The 24136-nt window shown below is 47.4% G+C and overlaps 1 protein-coding gene across 1 annotated transcript in view; it reads right to left on the minus strand.

Moving 5' to 3' along the window:
- EEPD1 (endonuclease/exonuclease/phosphatase family domain containing 1) overlaps window positions 1-23403 on the minus strand; it is a 115582-nt gene extending 92179 nt beyond the window's left edge. Inside the window, exons 1-2 of the mRNA XM_007182333.3 lie at window positions 22938-23403; window positions 21450-22509 (exon numbers count right to left, since the gene is read on the minus strand). Of these exons, the coding sequence (XP_007182395.2) occupies window positions 21450-22327 (878 nt within the window). The 5' untranslated portion in view covers window positions 22328-22509; window positions 22938-23403. The remainder of the gene's footprint in view (window positions 1-21449; window positions 22510-22937) is intronic.
- Window positions 23404-24136: the final 733 nt, after the last annotated feature.

Here is a 24136-nt window from a genome sequence, read left to right on the forward strand (position 1 = left end):
TGAGATGTTTCTCTGTACACAAAAATAACGTTTTATTTCAAGTTTTCATTTTTATTTCAAGGGGGTCATTACTACGGAAAAATTATAACATCTCCCACAGAAATACAAACACTAATACTTGAGTAACTCAAACCCTGCTAATATTTTTTCCTACCTGTTCACAACTGTAACAGTGGTACCTCCCAGCATCTGAACAGAAATAATTTTTCCATTCTGTAATCTGAACAAATTTTATTCAAATAGCCATTGCATAAGAGAACTTGCTGAATTTACTGGGCTCCCATGAGACCCAATTTTTCTACCATAAAACAAGGCCCAGGGAAAAGTAGTCCTACCTCTTCTCTCCTTCTTCCAAATTTCTGCTCTGTTCTGGGCTGTGTGAAGGAGGGAGTCTTCTCCAGGCCCTTCTTGAAATGATTTGCCATCAAGCAAGTGCATCGACCTTCCCTGGGAAGGCCTTGCTTTATCCTCTTTACCCTCTTTAGGAAACTTCCTTCCGTGGGGCCTTTGCTTAGCTTCCCTGCCCTTGCCACAGCCCCAGCCCTGCCCCACCCTGGGCTTGCCCTCATCACCAAGGAGGTGGATCCATTTGTGGTTCCCAAGTTCCTGCTTTATTTGGAAGTCCCAGCGAGGGGCACAGGTGCAGAGCGGCCCCTGGGCCTCACCTCCTCAGCCTTGCCTTCTACTCTACACACATCCCCCCAGCTCCATCCACGCCACTCACTCCATGGCTGAAACTGTACACATCCCAGCCTCCAACCCCCCCCGCCAGCCCTCCAGCTGCAAAGAGTCACCCACACTTCTTCAACCTTGCTGGGACCGGGTGGTCTGCCTCTCAGCCCCTCTGGCTCCCCTCTTTCCGTGTCCAGCCTGGGCCCCAAGGTCCAGCACTTCTATGAAGCCAAGGAAAAGCTACCAGGTCAGGCTGGGCCCTGGTCCCCACAGTGGTCACACTGCTCTTGACGTCTCCCTTATGAATAGCTCGAGAGCAGTGACTCCTAACCGGGGATGAGTTTGCTTCCCAGGGGACATTCATCTGGAGACAGTTTTGGTTGTCATACCTGGGGCAGGGGGTGCTCCTGGCATCTAGTGAGTAGAGGCCAGGGATGTCGATAAACATGCTACAGGCCAGCCCTCACAACCAAGATATACCTGGCTCAAAGTGTCAATAGAATGTGAATCTATGAAAACCTCAAAATGAAAAAAATTTTTAAATTCAAAATTGCCAAGGTTGAGAGACCCTGCTCTAAAACACATCCTTCTTTACATGTGAGGGCGAATTTCAGCCCTTACTGACTAGTCAACTGTTAAGTTTGTTTTAATCTTAAAAATCGATTTGTGTTTTGAAGAGGACTCTTAAGAGAGACATGTAACAAATGTCCTTTGATCCAGGTGTCCACACTTGTGCTGGGTCCGGACATGAGCCAGGTATATAACCATTCACCTGGTAAGAGCGATCAGAAGGCAAAGAGAAGGCCAGGGTCTTGGAATGGGCAGCACATGAAGAGCCCTGAAAATACAAACCATGAAGAACCAGTAGCAAACGCCAGCCTCTATTTGTCCAGTGGTCGCCTGGCAGAGAACAGCCTGTCACAAGGCCAGGGAGGCAGTGACTGATCCCAGATCAGAAAATGTCCAGGGCAGGTGGGTTTCAACTGGGCTTTGTGTGGTGCAGGCCCCTCCTGGGCCCTTAACCCAGAGCAGACCCCCTCTTATGGGCTTTATGTGTTGTACTTCCAGATGAGACTGCATTTAAAAAAATGTTTCCTTGGCTAAACAGAGTTTTAAAACCACTGGTCCAGGGGCTATATATCAGGGTGTATCAGTTAAGATTCTTTTTTTTTAAATTTGTTTATTTTATTTTATTATTTTATTTTATTTATTTATTTTTGGCTGCGTTGGGTCTTCGTTGCTGTGCGTGTGCTTTTTCTCTAGTTGTGGCGAGCGGGGGCTACTCTTCGTTGCGGTGCGCGGGCTTCTCATTGTGGTGGCTTCTCTTGTTGCGGAGCATGGGCTCTAGGCGCACGGGCTTCAGTAGTTGTGGCATGCGGCTCAGTAGTTGTGGCTCGTGGGCTCAGGAGTTGTGGCTCGTGGGCTCTAGAGCGCAGGCTCAGTAGTTGTGGTGCACGGGCTTAGTTGCTCCGTGGCATGTGGGATCTTCCTGGACCAGGGCTCGAACCCGTGTTCCCTGCATTAGCAGGCGGATTCTTGACCACTGTGCCACCAGGGAAGCCCCCAGTTAAGATTCTTAGTTGCAAGAAACAGAAACCAACACTGGCTGATTTAAGCAGAAAAGTATTTCATTAAAAGGATATTAAGGAGCTAGGGTTGGACGATGAGGAACACGAGGCAAACGTGACCCAGAACTATGGTGGAAAGGACCCCACTGTCTCAGTGCCAAATCCCTCATGTAGCAGCCTGTGCAGCTAACAGTAACCAGCCCTGGACATCGCTCCCTGTCACCAGCCACACTCTCTCTCTCACACGATCCTGTGCAAACTGTCCCTATGGCCACAGTGAGCTATTTTTTTTTTTTAATTGTAACAACTTTTTTCTTTCCCTCTGCTTCTTTTTATAAAGTCCCTATAAATTGAAGTTTGGGTGGATGTATTTAAATATTTCTCTTTTTTTAACTTAAGTATAGTTGATTTACAACATCATATTAGTTTCAGGTGTACAACATAGAGACTTGACATTTTTATAGATTCAGAGTGAACTCTTCATAGTTCTTGAGTTGTTAGTGCCACTGGCTCCCAACTCAGAGATTAGAACAGACACACGGACCTGCAGAGCCCAGGCCCTAGCTGCAAAGGATGCTGGGAAAGTGAGCCTTTGCATTTCCAGCTTCCCCCGTGGGTGGTGGACTCTGCTGCCCATCAAGTCTTATAAGGACAGAAATTTTCTAAGCAGAGAACGGGTAAAGTGGGAGGGACCTAAAAGAATGACAGTGGGATATAAGGGCTCTGGGTCCTCAGAAAGTAAAATGCATTGACAAGAGGGGAAAAAGGGCCCAAGTATTATTTATATTTTTTGTATGTTTTAAATGTTTCATATCAAAACTAAAGGTCCCTACTTGGATGCCAAAAAACAAACCTCACTGTTTGGCCTAGAACTATGCAAAAGACCAAGGACATGGGAGCGGCCACCAGGCCACTTGGAAACCTGGTTAAAGAAAAAGAAACTTCTGGGCTTCCCTGGTGGCGCAGTGGTTGAGAATCTGCCTGCCAATGCAGGGGACACGGGTTCGAGCCCTGGTCCGGGAAGATCCCACATGCCGCGGAGCAACTGGGCCCGTGAGCCACAATTACTGAGCCTGCGCGTCTAGAGCCTGTGCTCCACAACAAGAGAGGCCGCGATAGTGAGAGGCCCGTGCACCGCGATGAAGAGTGGCCCCCGCTTGCCACAACTAGAGGAAGCCCTCGCACAGAAACGAAGACCCAACACAGCCATAAATTAATTAATTAATTAAAAAAAAAGAAAAAGAAACTTCTAATTTTCACCTGGGTTGCTTTTAGGTGAAATCAGATGCCAGTACCACTGGGCTTGGCTGAAACTAACCAAGGAGGAGAGCCTGCAATAATTAGTTAGAAGGCAGTGTACAGCCAACTGCATACAGGTCTTCCCAACTCTACTTACTCACTGAGAAAGTGGAAGAAGCAAAGAAGCAATTAACAATAAAGATAAAGATCTATTTTAAAAGATGGGTATATTTATAACTCACACATACCCAGACACTCTGTGGGTGGAGGCATGTACAGACATATGCCTGTGGTCAAACAGGAATCCATGGACACGTGAGGAGCAAAAAAGATTTGCAAAAATGGGACTCAATAAATGATGTTTGAACTATAAAAGATAATTCCAAGTTCTTTGATCTCAAATTTGACATAAAATAAAGTCTGACTCACTGCTAGGCTTGCCCTGAACAAAGAAAATTAATTTTAAATTTAAACATTTATAATTTATGGTCACTAGTTTTTTTTTGGTTTTTTTTTTGCTTAAAGCCAGCAGCCGTGTTTTGGTTTTTCCACCGGGACTGCTCATATTTGTATACCTACTCATACAAGAAGGGCAATCTGAGATTTAAAAAGAAAAATTGATTTATGCTTGAAAAATATGAACCATGGAGAAAGGCAAAATGAACTAAAACTATTCAGGGTGAGAATATAAGGTGGAAGGAGATTGAACTGAGGTCTCCAAACATACAGAGAGAGCCTCAGAGAGGTTCTGACTGTCTGGTTTTTACTTCTAGTAGGAAAGACTTAGAAAAATGGGCCTAAACTACAAAAAAGGGATGTACAGTAAGTGAAGGAAGAGTATCATGGTAATAAGAACAGTTAAATACTGGAATGAGTAACAGAGAAAACTTTGGAACTTTATTCTCTGGGGGATTTTAAAAACAGGGAATCAAAGTATCTAAGATCTAAGCTAACACAGAATGCACAGGACCTTCGTGGAAAAATAAGTTAAGCTTTATTAAAAGTTCCAAAAGAAGACATAAATAAATGAAGAAACAGATTTTCCAGGAAAAGGTGACTTATCATTTCAATGATGTCAAACTGTCTCAAACTTCATGTATAAAGTCAATGCGTTCCCAATCAAAATTCCAACAGGATATTTGAGAAACTCAAACTGACTGTAAAACTTATCTGGTTAGAGAGGGTTTTTTTTCCCAGCGTGCACTATGCTCCCTGTCTCCATGCTTTGCTCCTGCCAGCCGCTCTACCTGGAATGCCCTTCTGCCTTTTATTCCCTCAGCTAACTTCAGTCACCTTCCAAGATTCAGTTCAGGCTGCTTCTCTTCTAGAAAGCCTCCCTTGGACCTCTAGCTTGGACTAAGGGATGCATCCTCCACAGCTTGAGTTTACACCCTGATCTTGGCATCAGGGTTAGCTATTGTCTACCTACCTACCTACTACTATCTCACCCTGAACTGTGGGCTTGTCAAAGGGCGGGGCTAGGTCATTCATCTCTGGATACCCAATACCTGGCACAGCCTGGCACAGGACATGCTTAATGAGCTGGAGAACTTTCTTGTAAGGTAACACCCAGATGACAACGCCTACGTACTGAGCACCTACCACGTGCAGCCCAGGGCTAGGTGCTCTGTAGACCTCTGGCCTTCTCCACTGACCAGCAAGGTTGCAGTGTGACAGCCCCTATCACATGAGGCAGCCAAAGTTCAAAGTTGATTAAGCAGCTTGCCCCAGGCCACCAGGCTAATAACGGGCGGGGCCACGTTTGGAACCTTGGCAGAGTTGGCTCCAAACCTCTTTCCAGACCCCGCCCCGCTCCGCTCCCCAAGTTCTCCTTCCTGTTGTGGAGCGCCTGCCGCGAGCCGGTGCGCAGGCTGATGGCGCACGAGACAGACCCAACCCCGGCCCCGCCTGTGCAGCGGCAGAAGAGGGCTGAAGCCCCAACCGGCGGAGAAACCAACAGGACCCGGCACAAAAAGTGAGCGCTCTTCACCACCCCTCAAATCAGAGCCTGACCCAGGGGGTCGGCCCGGCAGACGCTCCCCCCCCCCCCCACCTTCCCAGGGCATCCATCCACACACCACATCCATCCGTCCATTCCAGACGGAGATCAGGCACCGGGGCACTGTCTCCTCCCACGAAGGCCCCGGCCGCTCCTCAGGGCCTCGGCCCCGACCCAGGGAAGGTGGTCTTCACGGCGTCACCCACCCGCCCCATGCCAGCCTCCCCGCTGACATCACCCTTGGGGCCCGCTTTCCCCGCCAGTCTCAGTGGCCGGGCGCTCGCCTCACAGCCACCTGCAGTCAAGGGCAGGCACCCACCGCCCCAGGGAAGCCAGAGCCGAGGCAGCCACTCCCCACCTCTCAGGTTAGGGAATTTTTTAAGCAGAAAAACAAGGAAGGAGAGTTACCTGACCAGATGCCACGGTATTAACAACAGTGTGGTTACAGCACTGGAACGCATGAGTTGACACACATTAAATTTGCCATGCACATATGATAAAGGATGATAAAGTGCGCATACAAATCAGTGGGGAAGGAACAAGTTGTTTGTGGATGGGACTAGAAAAATTGAAAAAAAGAAAACTGGATCCTGACCTCATACCTACTCAAAGGTAGACTCTAGATAGAGTGAAAACTTAAATGCAAAAGATAAAACTACACAACTAAGAAGCTAAGAGGAAAATGTAAGAATTAACTTGGGGTGAGATGGATTTGTCCAACAGCATCCAAAAGTGGACTGACAGATTTAACCACAGCAAAATTAAGAATTTCTGTTGTGTGCAGGGCACCACAGACAAAGTTAACAGAGGGTGATAAAGTGGGAGAAGAGCTCTGCAATCTCTGAGACCAAAAAGGGGACTGGCATCTAGAATGTGCATGAACATTTCAAAACAACTGAAATTTTTTAAAAAAAGCAACTTTAAATTTTACAAAATGGGCAAAAGCTGAGAAAAGGTGTCCCCCAGAGGGGAAATCTAAATAGCTAGAAAAGTATGTGAAGGACATGGTGGCCTCACTGGTAGCAGGGGGCCTGAGGCAGCCTGATTCGCCATCACCTGGGGATGGACACTGGCCTACCCTTGCACGTGGCCCATGACTAAGCAGCAGTCAGGAGCAAAGAACTAGCTGGAAACCATAAAAACACAAGGTTTTTTGTAGATGAAACCATTACGTTTTTCAAAGATATGTCTAAGGTCATATATTTAACACTGTGCACTGGGAATCTATGGGAGGGGGATGAATGGGGATGGGGATGAAGAAGACAATTTTTAAATAAAACCAAAGAGAAGTGGAGCCTAGCACTGATGGATGAGAGAGTGCCATAAACTTAAGACTCTAACGATTCAACGCTCTACAGCTGGGTTCAAGAGAATAAGGAAATAAACATTATACATATCATTTCATTTGTCTGGGGTGACTTAGGCAGAGTCCTGTGGGAGGTTCCTTCCTGGCCCAGGGTTCTGGAATTTGCAGATCTTATCATGAACTATCTCCAAATTACCTCTCATTGCAAATCCTGGCATAGGATAACGTTACATTTTGACTTTGGAAAAAAGTAAAAAAGTGCTGAAGTTCCATCCAAAACACATAATTTAAATGTGAAAATCAAAGGACACCAAGTGCTTCTCAAGGACAGTGTTACAAGTCCAGTGCAGCCAGACCGCTCCAGCCAGAATATGTAATGAAGCACACCAGATGGAATTCTCCAGGTTCCTTCCCAGATGGGGGGTTTGTTTCTGTAGGATGGGAGGCATTTTTTCCTATTACAAAACAATTATTCTAGGTTAGGCTCTGGTATAATGATCCTGTGACTAAGGGGCAAGGAAGAGGGGAATATGGAGTGAAAAGGGAGTCAGCACAAAGATATACTTTATCAGCTTGGAAACAGGTGTGAGAACAGGCCACCCAGCACTATGCAGACAGTTCTCCAAAGAAGACATACAAATGGCCAGAAGACGCCCAGTATCACTAATAGTCATTAGGGATATGCAACTAAAAGCCCTAATGAGATACCACTTCATGGCCATTAGTATGGCTATAATAAAAAAGAAACAACAACAAGCGTTGGAGAGGATGTGCAGAAAATAGAAGCCCTCATATATCACTGGTGGGAATGTAAAATGGTGCAGCCATTCTGGAAAACAATCTGGCAGTTCCTCAAAGTGTTAAACATAGAATTACCATATGACTCAGCAACTCTACTCTTAGGTATACACCCAAGTGATATGAAAACGTATGTCATACAAAAACTTGTACATGAAAGTTCATAGCAGCATTATTCACAATAGCCAAAAAGTAAAAATAACCCAAATGTCCATCAGCTGATGACTGGATAAAGAAAATGAGGTATATCCATATAATGGAATATTATTCAGCCATAAAAAAGAAAAATACATGCTACAACATGGATGAACCTAAGTAAAAAAAAAGCCAGACACAAAATGCCATATATTACATAATTTCATTTATAGGAAATGTCCAGGACAGGCAAATCCTCAGAGACAGAAAATAGATCAGTGGTTGCCTGGGGCTGGGAGGAGGGGAGTGACTACTAATGGGTATGGAGTATCCTTGTGGGTGATGAAAATGTTCTGGAAGAGTGGTAAGGGTTGTGCAACTTTGTGAATATACTAAAAACCACTGAATTGTACATTTTAAAGGGGTGAACTATATGGTATGGAAATTATATCTCAATTTTTAAAAAATCTTGTGTCCCCAAAGCCCTGCATTCCTGACCTCACTGGATGATAGAATTGGATGACTTCCTCAAGCGCCAGCTGGGCCCTGTTCCAGGAAGCACCTCCCTTTTAAACTTGTCTCTCACACTTTCTAGATATAAAACACTGGGAAAGAACTGTCCCCTTCCTTAACCTCCTGGTTCCATCTCCAGGTTTATGGATTCTCTGCCTCTGAATATAAAAGTGTTTGGGCTCTGAGTAATTCTGCCCAGCTCTGAACTTCTGCTCTACACTCACCAACCATGTGACTTGGGCAAGTTTACTTAAATTATTTAAGTTTCCTTATGCGTAAGGTGGGAATACTTTGCCAACCTCACTGGGATGGTGCAAACATTAAGTTAGTTAATGAATATAAAAGGCTGAGCAAGAGCACATGGGGCAAAGTAAATAGTCAATAGATGTCAGGGGTCGTTTCTCCTTTCCACAAATGCCTGAGTGTTAGGGTGCTGAAACTAGGCTGTATGTACAGTCTGGGGGTACAGAGGGCATCACACAGGCAATGACAACAGAATGCCTGTTATGGGAGGGGAAACGCAGGCCAATAGGGGAGCCCATAGCTGTGGTGCTTAACAATGTCAGGGACAGTCGAAGTTGAGTAGGTTTCACAGTGGTCCCTCTGAATCACACCTTTCCACGGCCATGCTAAAGGGCACTAAAATTCTAAAGGGCAGACAAACTCATGTGTCACCATTACTTGTAGCCAAGGGCAAGCAGAGAACTTGGCAGAGTGGAGCCGCTGCCTTGGCGGGGGGTGGGTAGAAGGTTTCAGGTCACTGCTGGCATTTCAGGAGAAAACCAAGGACTGGCAAGGTGGAAGGAGAGAAGTTCAAGGGAAACAAATCCCAGTCCCTAACTGCTGGTGTATACTTGCCGTGGCCCGGCCAGAAAGCCGTTCCTCTTGTCCAGCAGACTGTCACTCCAGGAACTCTAAGGCAGCTTTCTCCAGCATTTAAACTGTTAAACAAGTACTTGAAATCATCACTGCCCCAGGAAAAACCAAGAGGAACAGGCTTCTCACAAAAAGCCAAAGAGGAAGTCCCTGGGCGATTTCTCTTACACCATCTTGTTATGGGCTGAATCATATCCCCCAAAACCAATATGTTGAAGTCCTAACCCCCAGTACTCTAGTATGTGACTGTATTTGGATGCCATTAGAGTAGCCCCAATCCAATAAGACGATGTCCTCATGAGAAGAGGAAATTTGGACACAGACAGGTACCGAGGGAGGACCATGTGAAGACACAGGGAGATGACGGCTATCTACAAGCCAAGGAGAGAGGCCTCAGAAGAAACCAACCCTGTCGACACCTTGATCTTAGACTTCCAGAACTGTGAGAAAATAAATATCTTTTGTTTAAGCCACCCAGTCTATGCTCCTTTGCTCTGACAGCCCTAGCAAACTAATACAATCTTACCTGTAAAAACAAATACTTTTCCTTCTCTGAATTGAAGGGCATTTGGTAGAAATAGTGACCATTTTCCCTCTCTGGAGAAAAAGCCTAAGGGTTGGAAGGGATTTTGTGATTCAGAAGAACTGCATACATTTAAACATATAGCCTTTGTCAATATAATCCATCAATAAAAATACCAGTTATTCTGATGAACACAGATATGTATCTGGAATCAGGGGTTATGGGTAATCCTGCAGTCTTATCTCTCACTCATCACCCAGTTTATTTCTATATCTTGCTTTGGTAGGTCAGTGACAAGAAATTCCTGATTTTCATAGATTAGATAAATAGTTGCAAATAGTAACATTCTGAACAATCATCTAGAGTCTCAGATGTTCTTCAATTTACCCAAAAGTCTAAAGGACAGAATCACCTTTTATTTCCAAGCTGAAACTCTCACAACATCTAAGTCGAAACTCTCACAATATCTAACAACTATTTGCACTTTTACTGTAAATGTTGGAAGCATCAAAACTAATACAATTCAAGATTACAAATCTACTCCAAACAGTCCTGCCTGGCATTTAACAGAGCCCAGTGTGTGAGTACTGAGACACGAGTCTCTTACACAGTTTCACATGTATGAACATGAATTTAACATGAACAAAAATTGAACTCGAACATTAAATTCAGAACGGTTAAAAAAGACAGTACAGAGTTACAAACTCGGAAAGATGTTTTATACACCATCGACTCCAGTCCACCTGCTTATTAAATCCCTCCCAGCTCACACTTATTCATGAATTTCATAAGCGGGCCATCTATGGCACTGAAGAAAATGCTGACTAGTACGGGTATTAGGTCAAAATTGTTTAAAAGAGCTCATTACGCCTTCACCTCTTTTATTTCTAAAAGTTGCACGAGATTTGGGGGAAGAAACTAGGTCAATGAACTCCTGACCTTATAACTAGTTATATTTTTGAGTCAATCTTCTAGAAAAAACAACAGTGCATCAGTAACAACCCACAGTTACTGCCAGGGGTCTGCAATATACATCCACAGCAAATGCTGTCTCTAGACTCCAGAAATAATGTAACTTGAGCCCAGGTACTAGTGTTCTTAAAAACACAACAGAGGTTGTCCTAACCAACCTCTGCTCAAGGGATCCACCAGACTGTCCCCACTCCCTTCGTAAAACATGCTGAGAGCTGGGCACCCGTGGCACGCTGAGCTCTCCCGGCGGATAAGCTGTGCACTTCCCCTCTCGAGTGGGGCATCACATGCTCACCCAGGGTCAGCTATGTCTGTCCCCAGACTTGTTTTTGTCAGTTGTATATATTACTGTGGTCTCCTAAATGTGACACAGACTGTCGAAACAGGAATGTGAGCAGAAAAAGTTGTTTCTAAGAAAAGGAAGATGAATGTTAGCCAAGCTTCTATGAAAGCAAATTGTTTCAAGAGACTACTGTCAAAATAGGTGTGGGCAAGATGATTGTAAAAAGACTGGAAAGTCATAAAAATATAGTATCCCGCACTCAGATGGCTTTGCAAATACCCTGGCTCCACTTTGAATAAAGAAATACTGGATACACACACACACACACACAAAATGATATTGTTAGCAGCATACTTACGAAAGATCACGACTAGGGAACTCAAACCAAGGTGGTTAAGGGAGCACCTAGTCCAGTAAAAAGTCTGGGGTGATGAATAAAATACAAATTTGTGTTAAAGCATTAGTGAACTAACAGTAGCTTTTTATCATCAAGCCTTGGAATCTAATTGCTTGGATTATAATCCAAGCTCCATCACCTAAAAGCTGTGTGACCCTGGGGAAAATTACTCAGCTTCCCTGAGCCATCTCTCCTCTATCTGTAAGAGGACTGACGATGGTATCCAGTGTAAAGCCATCAGCCACAGTAATTATCAGTGTTAACTATCATTGTTTTTGTTCTTGGTACAACTACTACTACCACCACGGTCATGGACACTGAAAATATAATCACCATATGTGGAGGGGGAGGGACACGCAGTATTTCACTGTTTAAAATGAGTCCTCAAATTAAAAACAACTGGGAACCACTTTGCAAAGAGCTAACCAGTAAAATGACACAATGACCTGCAGCTGAAGAGGCTGCTCACCAAGCAAGGAAGGACAAAGCCCCAAATCTACCGGCAGGTGAGTCCCAAGCCTAATCACTGGTACTTAGAGGCCACTATAATTTTTACTTTTTCCCCATTTAAGAAAACAGAGACTGCAAAAATATTTAAGTCAGACTGAATTTGCTTAATGAAAATACATTCTGGGGAATTTTTTTTTTTTCATAGAGAATTGGATAAGTATTTTTAAAAACAACAAATCCACCTGAGACCTCCCACTTTAAAAGACACCATGCTTTTAGCCTAAGCTGAGAAACACATAGTGACTTCACCCTCCAGCTTTTGGGTGAGCAAACCAGATTCAGATCCCTAGAACACAATAAAACCACACCCAAAACGCACACAACCTTCAATGTGACCACGTGAACAACATTCTCTTGGCATCACATTTCAGGAGTTTACAACAGCTTCTAGATAAAACAATTGAAGGCCCAGTTTAACAGCTTAATCAGGTAATGGCTGAATCAAAATAGAATTCGCAGGAAACAAGGGCTTGTTGGAAACAAACAACTGAGCAACAGAGGTAGGCAGCTGTACTCAGTAAAGAAAACTCAGGGTTTCTTTACCCAGTAGTTTAGTACAAGGATTCAAGACTTCTTTAGGGGCTTCCCCGGTGGCGCAGTGGTTAAGAATCCGCCTGCCAATGCAGGGGACACGGGTTTGAGCCCTTGCCCGGGAAGATCCCACATGCTGCAGAGCAACTAAGCCTGTGCGCCACAACTACTGAGCCTGTGCTCTAGAGCCCGTGAACCACAACTACTGAAGCCTGCACGCCTAGAGCCCGTGCTCCGCAACAAGAGAAGCCACCACAATGAGAAGCCCGCGCACCGCAACGAAGGGTAGCCCCCGCTCGCTGCAACTAGAGAAAGGCCGCGCGCAGCAACGAAGGCCCAATGCAGCCAAAAATAAATAAATAAAAAATAAATTTAAAATTAAAAAAAAAATTCTTTATAATGAACCGCTTACTCTGAGCACATCTCCCCAGGGTTTCTACCCACTGGAGTCCAGCTGTTTGGCAGCTGTCAATCAAAACATTACAATAAAAACTGCTGTCCAGATCAGGCCCGTGTACAGTTATCAGGAATAGGATCGGGAAGTCTCTGAGGTTCCTAAGTATTTGTTGAGGACTCCAAGCAGAGCAGGGCATTTCTGTGGCCTATCCTGGATGTTCAGATAAGACTCACTGGTGTGGAATTTCCACTAAGCTGCACATGACTACACACAGACCAGGGTGTCCATGACGAACACATCACATTCAAGTGAAATGCATGATTTTATTTGTTACTGGCAGATTGTTATTAAGGAACTCCAGGATGAAATCTTTTGTAAGGTAGGGTAATTTTGAAATAAAAATAACACCTACCTCAACGCTCTTCTCTCCTGTGAGGCACCGTGGGTGGGAGACTGCCACGTTTCCAGTCTGAGCATTCCAGAGCCGAGCCCGGGCGGTGGGCCAGCTGGACCCCTGCGTGTTGGGAGCTGCCTCTGACTTCCTCCTCACCAGGCGGCTGCAGTGGGAGTGGCGACTTTGCACGCCCGACAAGACCCTAGCCGCTCAGACCCCAGCCCCGCCCTCCAGACTAACTCCTCTCCAACCACCTGACTTGGTCCTGTCCTCCAATCCTTCCTCTGTGCTGAGGTCTCCACCCACCTGCAAGAGCCAAGCAAACAGGTACCAGACCCCTGTGCTTATTAAGCTTGACCTCCTCGTTCAAAACACTCATCCCACCCCCCCCCCCCAGGTAAGTACCTGCGAACGTGTCTCCTTGTAAGACTGTGACCTCCCTGATGCCAGGGCGGGGTCTCCCTGTACCTCTGACCTCACCAGGTAAGTGCTCGATCAGTGTTGAATTTAACTTATGGAAATGTCTTTTGATAGAAATAGTTACCTAAAACTCCCCATATATGTCCTTGTTCTACGTGTACTTGATACTAAACAGCAGAAGTGGCCTTGTTAGATGCCCAGTGTGTGGTTAGGCCATTTAAGATGGCTGTTCTCTTGTTCTCTGTACAACCCCTGCTCGACCAGTCCCTGTTTCACTCACATGACTATCCAATCCTCTTAATTACAGGGCTTAATTAGTCCCTGGTAACTGATGAGCACACCGGACGTCAATTCCCCCCTACAAACGATAGCCTCCTTCTCCAGCAAGTACCAAAGACTGCTGCCATGTCCTGCCCGCCGTCTGCCGAACAAGGTGGGGTATCGATCCAGGACTCTTTGTGTAAGATTCCCCGGTCCAATAAACCATTGATGTCTCTGTCACTGTCTCTGGGCTCTTTCTCTGTCTCGAGGCTGGACAACTATAAGGCTTGGAGGACTGCGGGGTATAGCCCAACACCCGGGCTGCACAGAGGACCACAAGGCCTCTTCCTCCATCCACTATGGACCAAGATCCCACACCTGTCCAGAGTGAGGCAACAGCAGATGGAGGGGTGAGGTCAGCAAGCTGCATCATGCCGACACAATGCAGAGGCATGTGAGTCAGCCCCGGGATTTCTTAAATGCCTCTGAGCCTGTCTTCTAGGAATCTACCCAGTTAATCCCCACAATAACCAAAACACAGGCAAGTCTTTCCAGTTTTTGCCTCTAAAGATCCTCTTATCCCCACCCACTTCTCCTGCTCCCCGGTCACCATCCTTTTCAGCCTTTATTCTGTATCAGCCTCTCTACTCAACTCCCAGCACCCACTCCAAGCGGCTCCTCCAGCAGCCAGAGCAACCTGGTAACAGCTAATTCATCACCTCTGGTTCTAATCCTCTGTGGCCTCCTCCCGCTGTTAAAGTAAAAGCCTTGCAGGGCCCACCCACCTGGCCCTGCCTCCCCCTGCAGCCCTAGCCACCTGCCACTCCCGGGACTCCACTCTCTCCAAAACAAACACTCTCAGGGCCTTTGCACTTGCTGGTTCCTCGGGTGAAGCACTCTTTCCCCCAAGTTTTTCCATGCCTGGCTCCTCAGCTGACTCTTTAGCTTTCAGCTGAGGCTTCCTTGACCCCCATCTACTCAGCAAGTCTCCAACACCCTCAGCCTTCGCCACTCCCCGTAATTATTTATCTGTGTACTGACTTGTCCATCTTCTTACCTAAAATGGAAGCTCCATAAGAGCACCAGCTTTGTCTTGTCCTACACTTTATTACCAGAGCCTGACACAGAGCTTGGTACTTAGTGAGAGCTCAAAAAATTTCTGTTGAATGAATGAATAAGTAATAAAGGAATGAATATCTCCTGGAAGGATCAATACTTTCCACATCCCCGCCCCACCCTCACCAAATCAGATCCCAAACGGGCTCAGCTTTCTGGAAAGACAAAAGTAACAGCTTTCCCTTTGGTGAAATAAACCCTGCATCCGCCCACCCCAGGCCTTCCCTTCATTCACACTCTCTTCCCTTATTAATCCTCAGCAGTCTTATTTCTGACCACCTTTCTCTCTGGAAACCACCCAGATCTCCTTGGCTCAGAAAACCGGAACTCCGCCTTGGAGTGGAGCCAAGGTCGCACGCAAACTCACACTTGAGGGTCCGGGTGGAAGGGCCCTGGCGCCCTCTGGAGTGCTCTACCTCTGGCCAAAGGCCCTGTCCTTCTGAGGAACAAAAACAGGAAGGGAGCAGAGGCCTCCAGAGGCTTCACACAGTCCCGAGAGTCTAGGGAAAGCCCTGTTGCCTGGCCAGCCTCAGACCCAAGACAGGGAGGAAAGAGCAGGTGGGCCGGGGGTCAGTCAAGGGACGTGGAATTGGGGAAGAGACACCTCCACTCCCTGCTCTGAAATCAAACAAACGTCTGGCTTCAAAACCTGATTCCAACATCTCCATTTCTGAAGGCCACATGGCTGCCATTTAATCTCTCTGAGCCTCTATTTCCACAGCTGTCAAAATAGATTTCACAATTTCTACTTTAAGGGGATTGCTGGGCACTTTGCCCCCAGATGTTATGTCTGGCTGCATCCATCTACCTTTCAGTCCTGCAGGATGAGCCCATTATTCTTTTTTTTTTAAATAAATTTATTTATTTTATTTATTTTATTGTTTTGGCTGTGTTGGGTCTTTGTTGCTGCGCGGTCTTTTCTCTAGTTGCGGCGAGCCGGGGCTACTCTTCGTTGCGGTGCGTGGGCTTCTCATTGCGGTGGCTTCTCTTGTTGCGGAGCATGGGTTCTAGGCGCATGGGCTTCAGTAGTTGCAGCACGCGGGCTCAGTAGTTGTGGTGCGCAGGCTCTAGAGCGCAGGCTCAGTAGTTGTGGTGCGCGGGCTTAGTTGTCCCACGGCATGTGGGATCTTCCCAGACCAGGGCTCGAACCCATGTCCCCTGCGTTGGCAGGCGGATTCTTAACCACTGCACCACCAAGGAAGACCCAAGCCCATTATTCTTAAAGGAAAAATTCAACCAGGTATCCGTCCTACTCAGTGACTTTTGATAAAATGTATGGATTTTTCAGACTGTTTTGAGGCTGAGCCATAAAAGCTGATTCACATTGCTTAACTTGGTTTAAAAACAGGGCCAGTCTGACTCCGGAATTCAGCACATGCACATACACCGCAGCCATTCAATAGGTGTTTTTCATTGAATGAATCAAACGACAAGATGGGTTGTGTCTACATTGAGCCTACTAATCAAGTCTGATCAACTAAAATCTCTTTTTTCACAATGAGTGCGTGCTGCCAGGCACTAATTCACCTTGTGCTTTGATATCGCAAACAAACACGAGGCAAGAAAACAGACTCAGACCGTAAAAAGGCTCAAGACTTTATGTTCCCTTCTGACAGAGGCCATGGGGAAAATGTACAAGTGGGATGCTAAACCTCCTTATTTCTTTTGGAGATTATCTGTCAGCTTGCACAGGACTTACGCTTTCAGAAACCAAAGGGACTTTCCAAAACAGAACAACTCCTCAGCAAAAAACAAAAAATAAAAATTAAACAACCTTCTCAACATCACTAATCATTAGGGAGATGCAAATCAAAACCACAATGAGATACTACCTCACACCTGTCAGAATGGCTATCATCAAAAAGACCACAAATAACAAATGCTGGAGAGGATGTGGAGAAAAAGGAACCCTCTTGCACTGTTGCTGGGAATGTAAATTGGTGCAGCCACTATGGAGAACAGTATGGACGTTCCTCAAAAAAATGAAAAATAGACCTACCAATATCATCCAGCAATTCCACTCCTGGGTATAGATCTGAAGAAAACAAAAACACTAATTTGGAAAGATATATGCACCCCTATGTTCACTGCAGCATTATGTACAATAACCATGATATGGAAGCAACCTAAGTTCCCATTAATAGATGAATAGATAAAGATATTGTTTATACACACACACACACACACACACACACACACACAGAATGGATTACTCAGCCATAAAAAAGAATGAAATTTTGCCATCTGCAACAACATGGATGGACTTGGAGGATATTATGCTAAGTGAAATAAGTCAGACAGAGAAAGACAAATACTGTATGATATCACTTATATGTGGAATCTAGAAAACAAATTAACAAACATAACTAAACAGAAACAGAGTCACAGATACAGAGAACAAACAGATGCTTGCCAGAAGGGGCCAGGGGGAGAGAAATAAGTGAGGGAGATTAACAGGTACAAACTTCAAATTACAAAATAAATGAGTCACGGGTATGAAATGTACAGTGTGGGGAATATGTCAATAATTATGTAGCATCTTTGAATAGTGACAGATCATAACTAGACTTATCATGGTAATCATTTTGAAATATATAGAAATAGCGAATAGCTATGTTGTATATCAGGAACCAACATAGTGTTGTAGGTCAATTATACTTCACAAACAAACAAACTCTTAGAAAAAGAGATCAGATTTGTGGTTACCAGAGGTGGGGTGTAGAGGGAGGAGAAATTGGAGGAAGGTGGTCAAGAAGTACAAACTTGCAGTTAAAAGATGAGTAAGTACTACGGACCTAACATATAAAATGATTAATATAATGAACACTGCTGTGTGTTACATATGAAAGTTGTTCGGAGAGTAAAGCCTAAGAGTTCTCATCACAAGGAAAAACACATGTTTTTTTCTATTTCTTTGAGTTTGTATCTATATGAGATGATGGAGGTTCACTACATTTATTGTGGTCATCACTGCATGACGTCTGTAAGTCAGATCATTAGACTGTACACCTTATGCAGTCCTGTATGTCAATTATATCTCAGTAAAACTGGAAGAGAAAAAAAGAAACAATCTTCATTCCTTAGGCGGGCTGCCACCAAATTTTGCAAGAGTATTTAGCAGAAGCATTCCTCTTTTAGTCCTGCTCCATAAATACTGAAAACAAGGAAAAACACAGCCTAAGACTGAGATTTGGCAAAGGAATCCGATGAAACCCGTCGGTTCTGTGCCACAGCGTGACGTCCCTGAAGGCTTCTGGTGATCGTGTGATTATTGAGCTTTCTGCTGTCCTATCTCAGGCTTCACGTGCAAAACATGATTTCTTGTAACTCATACATACCTGTCCACCAATGCAGCAGCATCTCAGGGCCAGAACAGACTATCCCGTTAGAGTCCCACCCAGCCATGCTTTAGTCCCCCACCTACTAAAGCAAACCCACAGAGAGGAAAACAAGAGCCAGCTATTCTCTTTGCAAAAGAAGTGCCCAAGCGTTTGTGTTTCCGTGGGCTTTTTTTCCCCATTAGCTACATTTAACATATGGAAAAACTGAGACTTGGAGAGGTTAAGGAATTTCATCAGTTTAACACATTAAGAGGTGGAGCCAAGGGTTTTCGTTTTGGGTTTGTTTTTTTTTTTTCCTTTACAGTGGATTTAATGTAAGAAAATGGGACTAGTACACAATTTGGCAAGTGCCCTTGGTTAGGCAGAGTGTGGGATGCCTGAACAAGAGGCAGGATAAAGGTGAGGTGCTTATAAAACAGCACGCCTGTGAAGGGCATGGGTCTAAAGTCAGAAGGTTCTGGGTCCTAGTCCCAGCTGAGTCACTAATGAGTTGTGGGATGGAGGTAAGTCATTTAACTTCTTTGGTTTTAGTTTCCTCACCCAGAGATGGAGACTCATTAATAAAAGCATGCATTACCGACTTCCTAGAGTTACTGAAGAAATCAAATGAATGTGAAAGCTGTTGGAAAATATGAAGGCACACCCAGAAGTCAGGTAACTCCTGTACTACATATATATTAATGTATGAAGATTAAGAGCCACCCAAAAAATTACATGCATCCATTCTTGCTCAAACTAAATGTATTTCCTCTTACTAATAAAAGGATCAGCTTGAATGCGAGAGATTTTTGTGAATCAGGATGAACACAGCTCTTGGAGAATGTGCACTGCTGTTTTGAAGACACGTGATCACAGCCAGGCATCTTTTGGTGCCCTAGGACAGTCACACAGGCAAATGGACCCACTCCAGTTTTGAAGGGGGTCAAGCCCTAAGCCAATTACTTCAGGTTTACCAAACACTAACAAGGTGCCTGGAGCACCCAGAATACTGAACACATCGTGAACAGGCAAAAGGAACCACCAACCCACAGGACAATAGATGTGGCCAAGTGTGAGAAATGTGATGGGGACATAAGTCACATTTAAAGTCACTCCCAGATGCTCCCTTCTATACCCTTCTGGGTTTGGGTAAGTTCTTCCTGCACTCTCACCTGAGGACAGCAGTCAAATACCTTCAACAAATCATCACCCCTCGAGGAAATCCAAACAAGAGACACCAGGACAAATCCCTCGCTGGACAAGCTAGCGCTCTTCCTCGGTGTGCCCCTGGCTGCCCCAGGTCTGCCCTGCAGATCGGAGCCCACTCTGAGGTCGGCTGTTTCTTGCTCACTCTTCCATTTTCTACCCTTTACATTCATCTGTTCTAGAATCTGAATAAATCCTTCAAACTCTGGCCAGAAAGAACATCATATGGTTGAATAACAGGATGACCAGAACAACCAAAGAAAAGAGTACCTAGAAAGCTCCGCCTGGACTCACAGACCTTGTCAGAAAAGCCAGTGCAGGGGAAGGCGCTTTACAGGGCAACCCACGGGGATAGCTGACTGCCGATACACAGTACAACAGGGCTCAAACCTTAGTGCATATCAGAACCACCCAGAGGGTGCGTGAAAACACAGAAACCCAGAATTTCTGAGTCAGTTGCTGATGCTGGTCCAGAGACCACACTTGAAAACTCTGTCATAGTTAGTGGGCAAGGGCTACCCAGTCTATCATTCTTATTGGGGCAACTTCAGATCCTGATTCATCCTCCTCCACCCCCCAAACTAAGCCTTAAGAAAACTCATGATAGGAATTAAATAGCTAGCCCTCCTCCTCCTCCTCCTCCCTTCTCCTTGCCCATACATACACCCATGCAGCCATGGATGGAGAGCACAATTGCCAAGCCATTCCCGAAAAGTACCTCCTAGGCTGAGTCCCGTTTTCACCTGTGAACTAGATGATTTTGCAAAAGGAGTGAGTTATGCTGCAAAACAGAGGACATGGCGGTGCAGGAAGAGCACTCAGGGGTCCCCCAGGTCCCGTTCCCTGAGCTGGTGCAAGGTCCCTCAATCCTCAGTGACGGAGCATGCCAGTGGGACGGTGCCAGGGAAACGTTGTGACCTGGTTTTCTCCTCACTCATTTATCCTGATGCTCTGTCACAATGCACTGTGATTTCCCACCAAGAAGTCACTTCACGTCACTAACTGCCACCTCACCAGCCTCACCAACAGCTCAGTGCAAAAGAAAGCAGCGAGTGGCCCTAAACATACTGTGTCTTGGGGGGTGGCATGGCCAATTCCCTCCAGACTGGGATCAGAGGGTTTCTGCCCTGGAAGGACCATTAAAAACATTTCTTTTCTTCCCAAAGTTGATTATGTTATATAATACACTATTGCACTAACAGCGTGAGTTACTGCTACAATAATATTGTTTTGTGTTAGGGAGGGTTAACGGAAGTTCCTACAGAAAACAGCGTTGTGAATAATGTAAACACTCAGTGATAAGAGCCCATCCTACAACTCTCATCTTCTATGGTTCAAATGGGAAAATCTGGCCAATATTCACCACACTTCAGCTTGGACTTTTCTGACTCTGGGACAGGAGAGGTTACATACATTTGGGGCTGCAACTGTGGGCCTAAAAACCAACTTCAGGCTAAATAAGGGAAAAGAATGAAGAGTGATTCATTCACAGCATTTTGGTAAATATACATAGCACATGTGTTTGCAAATACCTGGCCTTTAAGATGATTTTCTGCACACAAATAGGTATATTTGGTGGAACGAATGTGACTTTGCCTCCCAAGGAAAAAAGAAATCCAAGTAGCTCTTTCATAGATGCAAAACTGCAATAGTTCCCAGGCTCTGAGTGCCTGATCTGGTGTGAACCCCGTGAAGTCTTGTAAGCCAAACTATATTCTCCAAAGCAGTAACACCAATACAATCTCCACTTACCCCAAAGTTAGGAACTGATCTCAGATATACCATGTTCAAGATACAGACCTCAAGCCCAGATAGCTGTATTCAGAAAATTCTGGAGCAGAAGAAGAGCTCAGCCACTCAGAATACTGCACAGTACTGGCTGGGGCCTCAAGAACACTGATTTAAAAATCTTGCCCTCTCCCTACCCCCCAAAATCCACTGATTTGCATGCACGAATGAGGCCACGCAAGAGCTGCCTTCACACCCAGCACCGCTGGTGGGTCTTGTCCTCACCTGTTTTCCAGGAGCGTCATGCACACCACCTCTCGCACCCCAGGGTTGTTGGCCTTCTCCACTGAACAGCCCTGCAAGTTCCAGGTGGCCAGCCTCAGCACGGGCCGCCCGTCCCTTGTGCCTCCGAAGGCCTCCACCGAAGGCCGAGTGGAGATGATCTGTGTAGGCCCCCCCGGGGGCAGGTCCAGGTCCTCACTCTGCAAGCTCAGCGAGGTGGGGCTGGGGTGAGGCTTGGCGGTGAAGGTCAGGCCCCCGTTGGTGTGGGTGGACGGGGGCCTGGACCTCTCGGCAAACACCTGGTGCCGTATCCTGTCCAGGAAGGCGGCATTGACCCCGCCCATCCTCACCAGGTCCTCGACGCTCCGGAAGGGCCCGTGCTCGCGGCGGTAGTCCACGATGCTGACGGCCATCTTCTCCGTGAGGCCGCGCACGCTCATGAGCTGAGCCGGGGTGGCCGTGTTGATGTTGACGCGCGGGGTGAGGGGCACGGCGGTGACCAGGTGGTGAGGCTGCTGCTCCGCCAGCAGGTCCCGCCTCAGGGAGCTGGGAGAGTGCTGCGCCGAGCTGCCCTTGCTGCTCACGCAGATCTCAAACTTGACCTGCTCCAGCTTGGTGGCACCCACGCCGCTGACCAGGGCCAGGTCCTCCACCTTCTTGAAGCCACCGATGTACTCGCGGTACTCCACGATGCTGCGTGCCACCGCACGTGTCACCCCAGGCAGGGTCATCAGCTCCTCCTCCGTGGCCGTGTTGATGTTGAGCCGCTCCTGATTCACCAGGATGTTGCTGAAGTTGCAGGCCGCGCTGAACTTGCGGCTGTGGGACAGGTCCGAGGGGTCCCGGGGGATGGAGCGGTGGCAGCCCAGGGTGCTCCCCATGGCCGGCCAGGATCAAGGGGCCAGGAAGGCCTCGCCACCACAGAAGAACTCTCTGGCTAGGGAGGAAGCGCAGCTCACAGGCACAGAAGGGAAGGTGCAGGATTCAGGGCATGAAATGGTTACCACAGACAAACACTAAATAGCCATGCCCAGCGTGTCCAAACCACCTTTCACTTGGCCACCTGGAAAACAAATTAATAAACATACAAATCGATCGAATCAGTTAATCAGTTTGCATTAGCACTCCCTACCTAGAGCTGGAGTTCTTAGCCAGGAGTCCAGGGCTGATGCCTGTCTGTGAACCTCTGAAAACACACATACAAGAGGGCTGGTCCATGAGGATTTCTGGTGAGGTCCAATTTTTATCACACTGGGGTCCAAAAACGCTATAAGCCGCTTCTCTTGGAAAGGGACCTATCCCCATCAGCCTACACCACTCGTCCCTGCCTCTCTCAACTCTCCCAGAACTGGGGCCATCTCCCCCTGCTTCGGTAGCCCCCATCTGGCACTCAGAGACACCAGCAACTTTGGAATTCCGTCCTCACTAGTGCGGGCACGGAGAAGGGGTTTATCGCCCCCTACCAGACCCGCCGCCGTTCCGGCGCCCCACCTCTCAGCCGCTCCTCCAGGGCTTCCTCCTTCCACCTGCGGCTCCGAGGCCTGAGCCCAGGCCAGGACAGCGCTGGCCCGCTGCCGCCTGAGCCAGGGCCCGCGCGGGTGCGGGTCAGGGGCGGGCCGCGGGATCCCTCCCACGCCGCCTCGGGCCGCGCGTCCCAGCTCTTTCTGCTGGAGAAACTCTCAAGAGTCTCTCTCCCAGAACCGGCAGGAGCTGCAGGGCTTTACGGAGGCGGCAGCGGCGGTGAAATCCGGCCGCCGCAGCTGCACCAAGTCTTGCGGCTGCACCGGGTCTTGCGGCTGCACCAGGACTTGCTGCGTTGCCGCAGCTGCGTTGATCCAGACAAAAAGTCCTGCCCCCGACTCGAACGCGGGATCCGCAAGAGCCGCGTCCACACCCCAGCACCAGAGACACTGCTCCCGTTCGCCGTCCGTGTCAAAACCAAAGTCCCGGCTGCAACGCCCGCGCCTCCGCTGGCACCACGGCCACGCCTCCTCCAGAGCGCCAACTCCTCCCCCGGACTCCGGGGCACGTGGGGGCGGGGCCCGAGCGCTAGGCCCGGACCTGGGAGCTCCAAACCCGAGAGCGCGCGGGCGGGGCCAGGACGCGAGGTGGAGGAATGCGGGGCCCAGGAGTGTGAGAGGCGGGGCTACGCTGGGAGAGGGCTGGCCTGAGCGCGTGGGGGTGGTGATGGCACGGGGAGTGTGGAGGCTGGGCCCTGCCGGGAGGAGGCGGCCCCGGGGGCGCAGAGGCGGGATTTAGAGACTGAAGAGGCGGCGCCGACGCCAGAGAAGCCGCGGCGGGTCAACGCGAGGCTGTGTTCGGGTCCTCTGCTCCTGAGCCCGGGTTGCTACCGGGGACAGAGAGCTGGTTGTGCGGGATGGAGGCTTTCTAGCCTCTCCCGGGGCGAGACCTGCCCGACTGCTTTTCGGTGGGCTGCACCCAGGGGCGCGGCAGAAGCTACCGGGCCGCCAGCCCGAGTTTAGTCCGTCTTTGGGGCGTGGGGACAGGGCGAGGGCACTCCCAGTGGGGGAGGCACCCCTGCGGGTCAGGGGCCTCGCCTCAGTTCTGTCTGAGAACGTTCGAGAGAGGACTAAATGGGATCTTTTTAACTTCTGCCCCCCACTTTCGGCGTCCTCTTTTCTTCCTGTGGAGTATTACCTTTGCCCTGCTTGCTGAGAGAGGTCCTCAAA

The sequence above is a fragment of the Balaenoptera acutorostrata genome, chromosome 7 (genome assembly GCF_949987535.1).
Source record: "Balaenoptera acutorostrata chromosome 7, mBalAcu1.1, whole genome shotgun sequence".
Lineage (NCBI taxonomy): Eukaryota > Metazoa > Chordata > Mammalia > Artiodactyla > Balaenopteridae > Balaenoptera > Balaenoptera acutorostrata.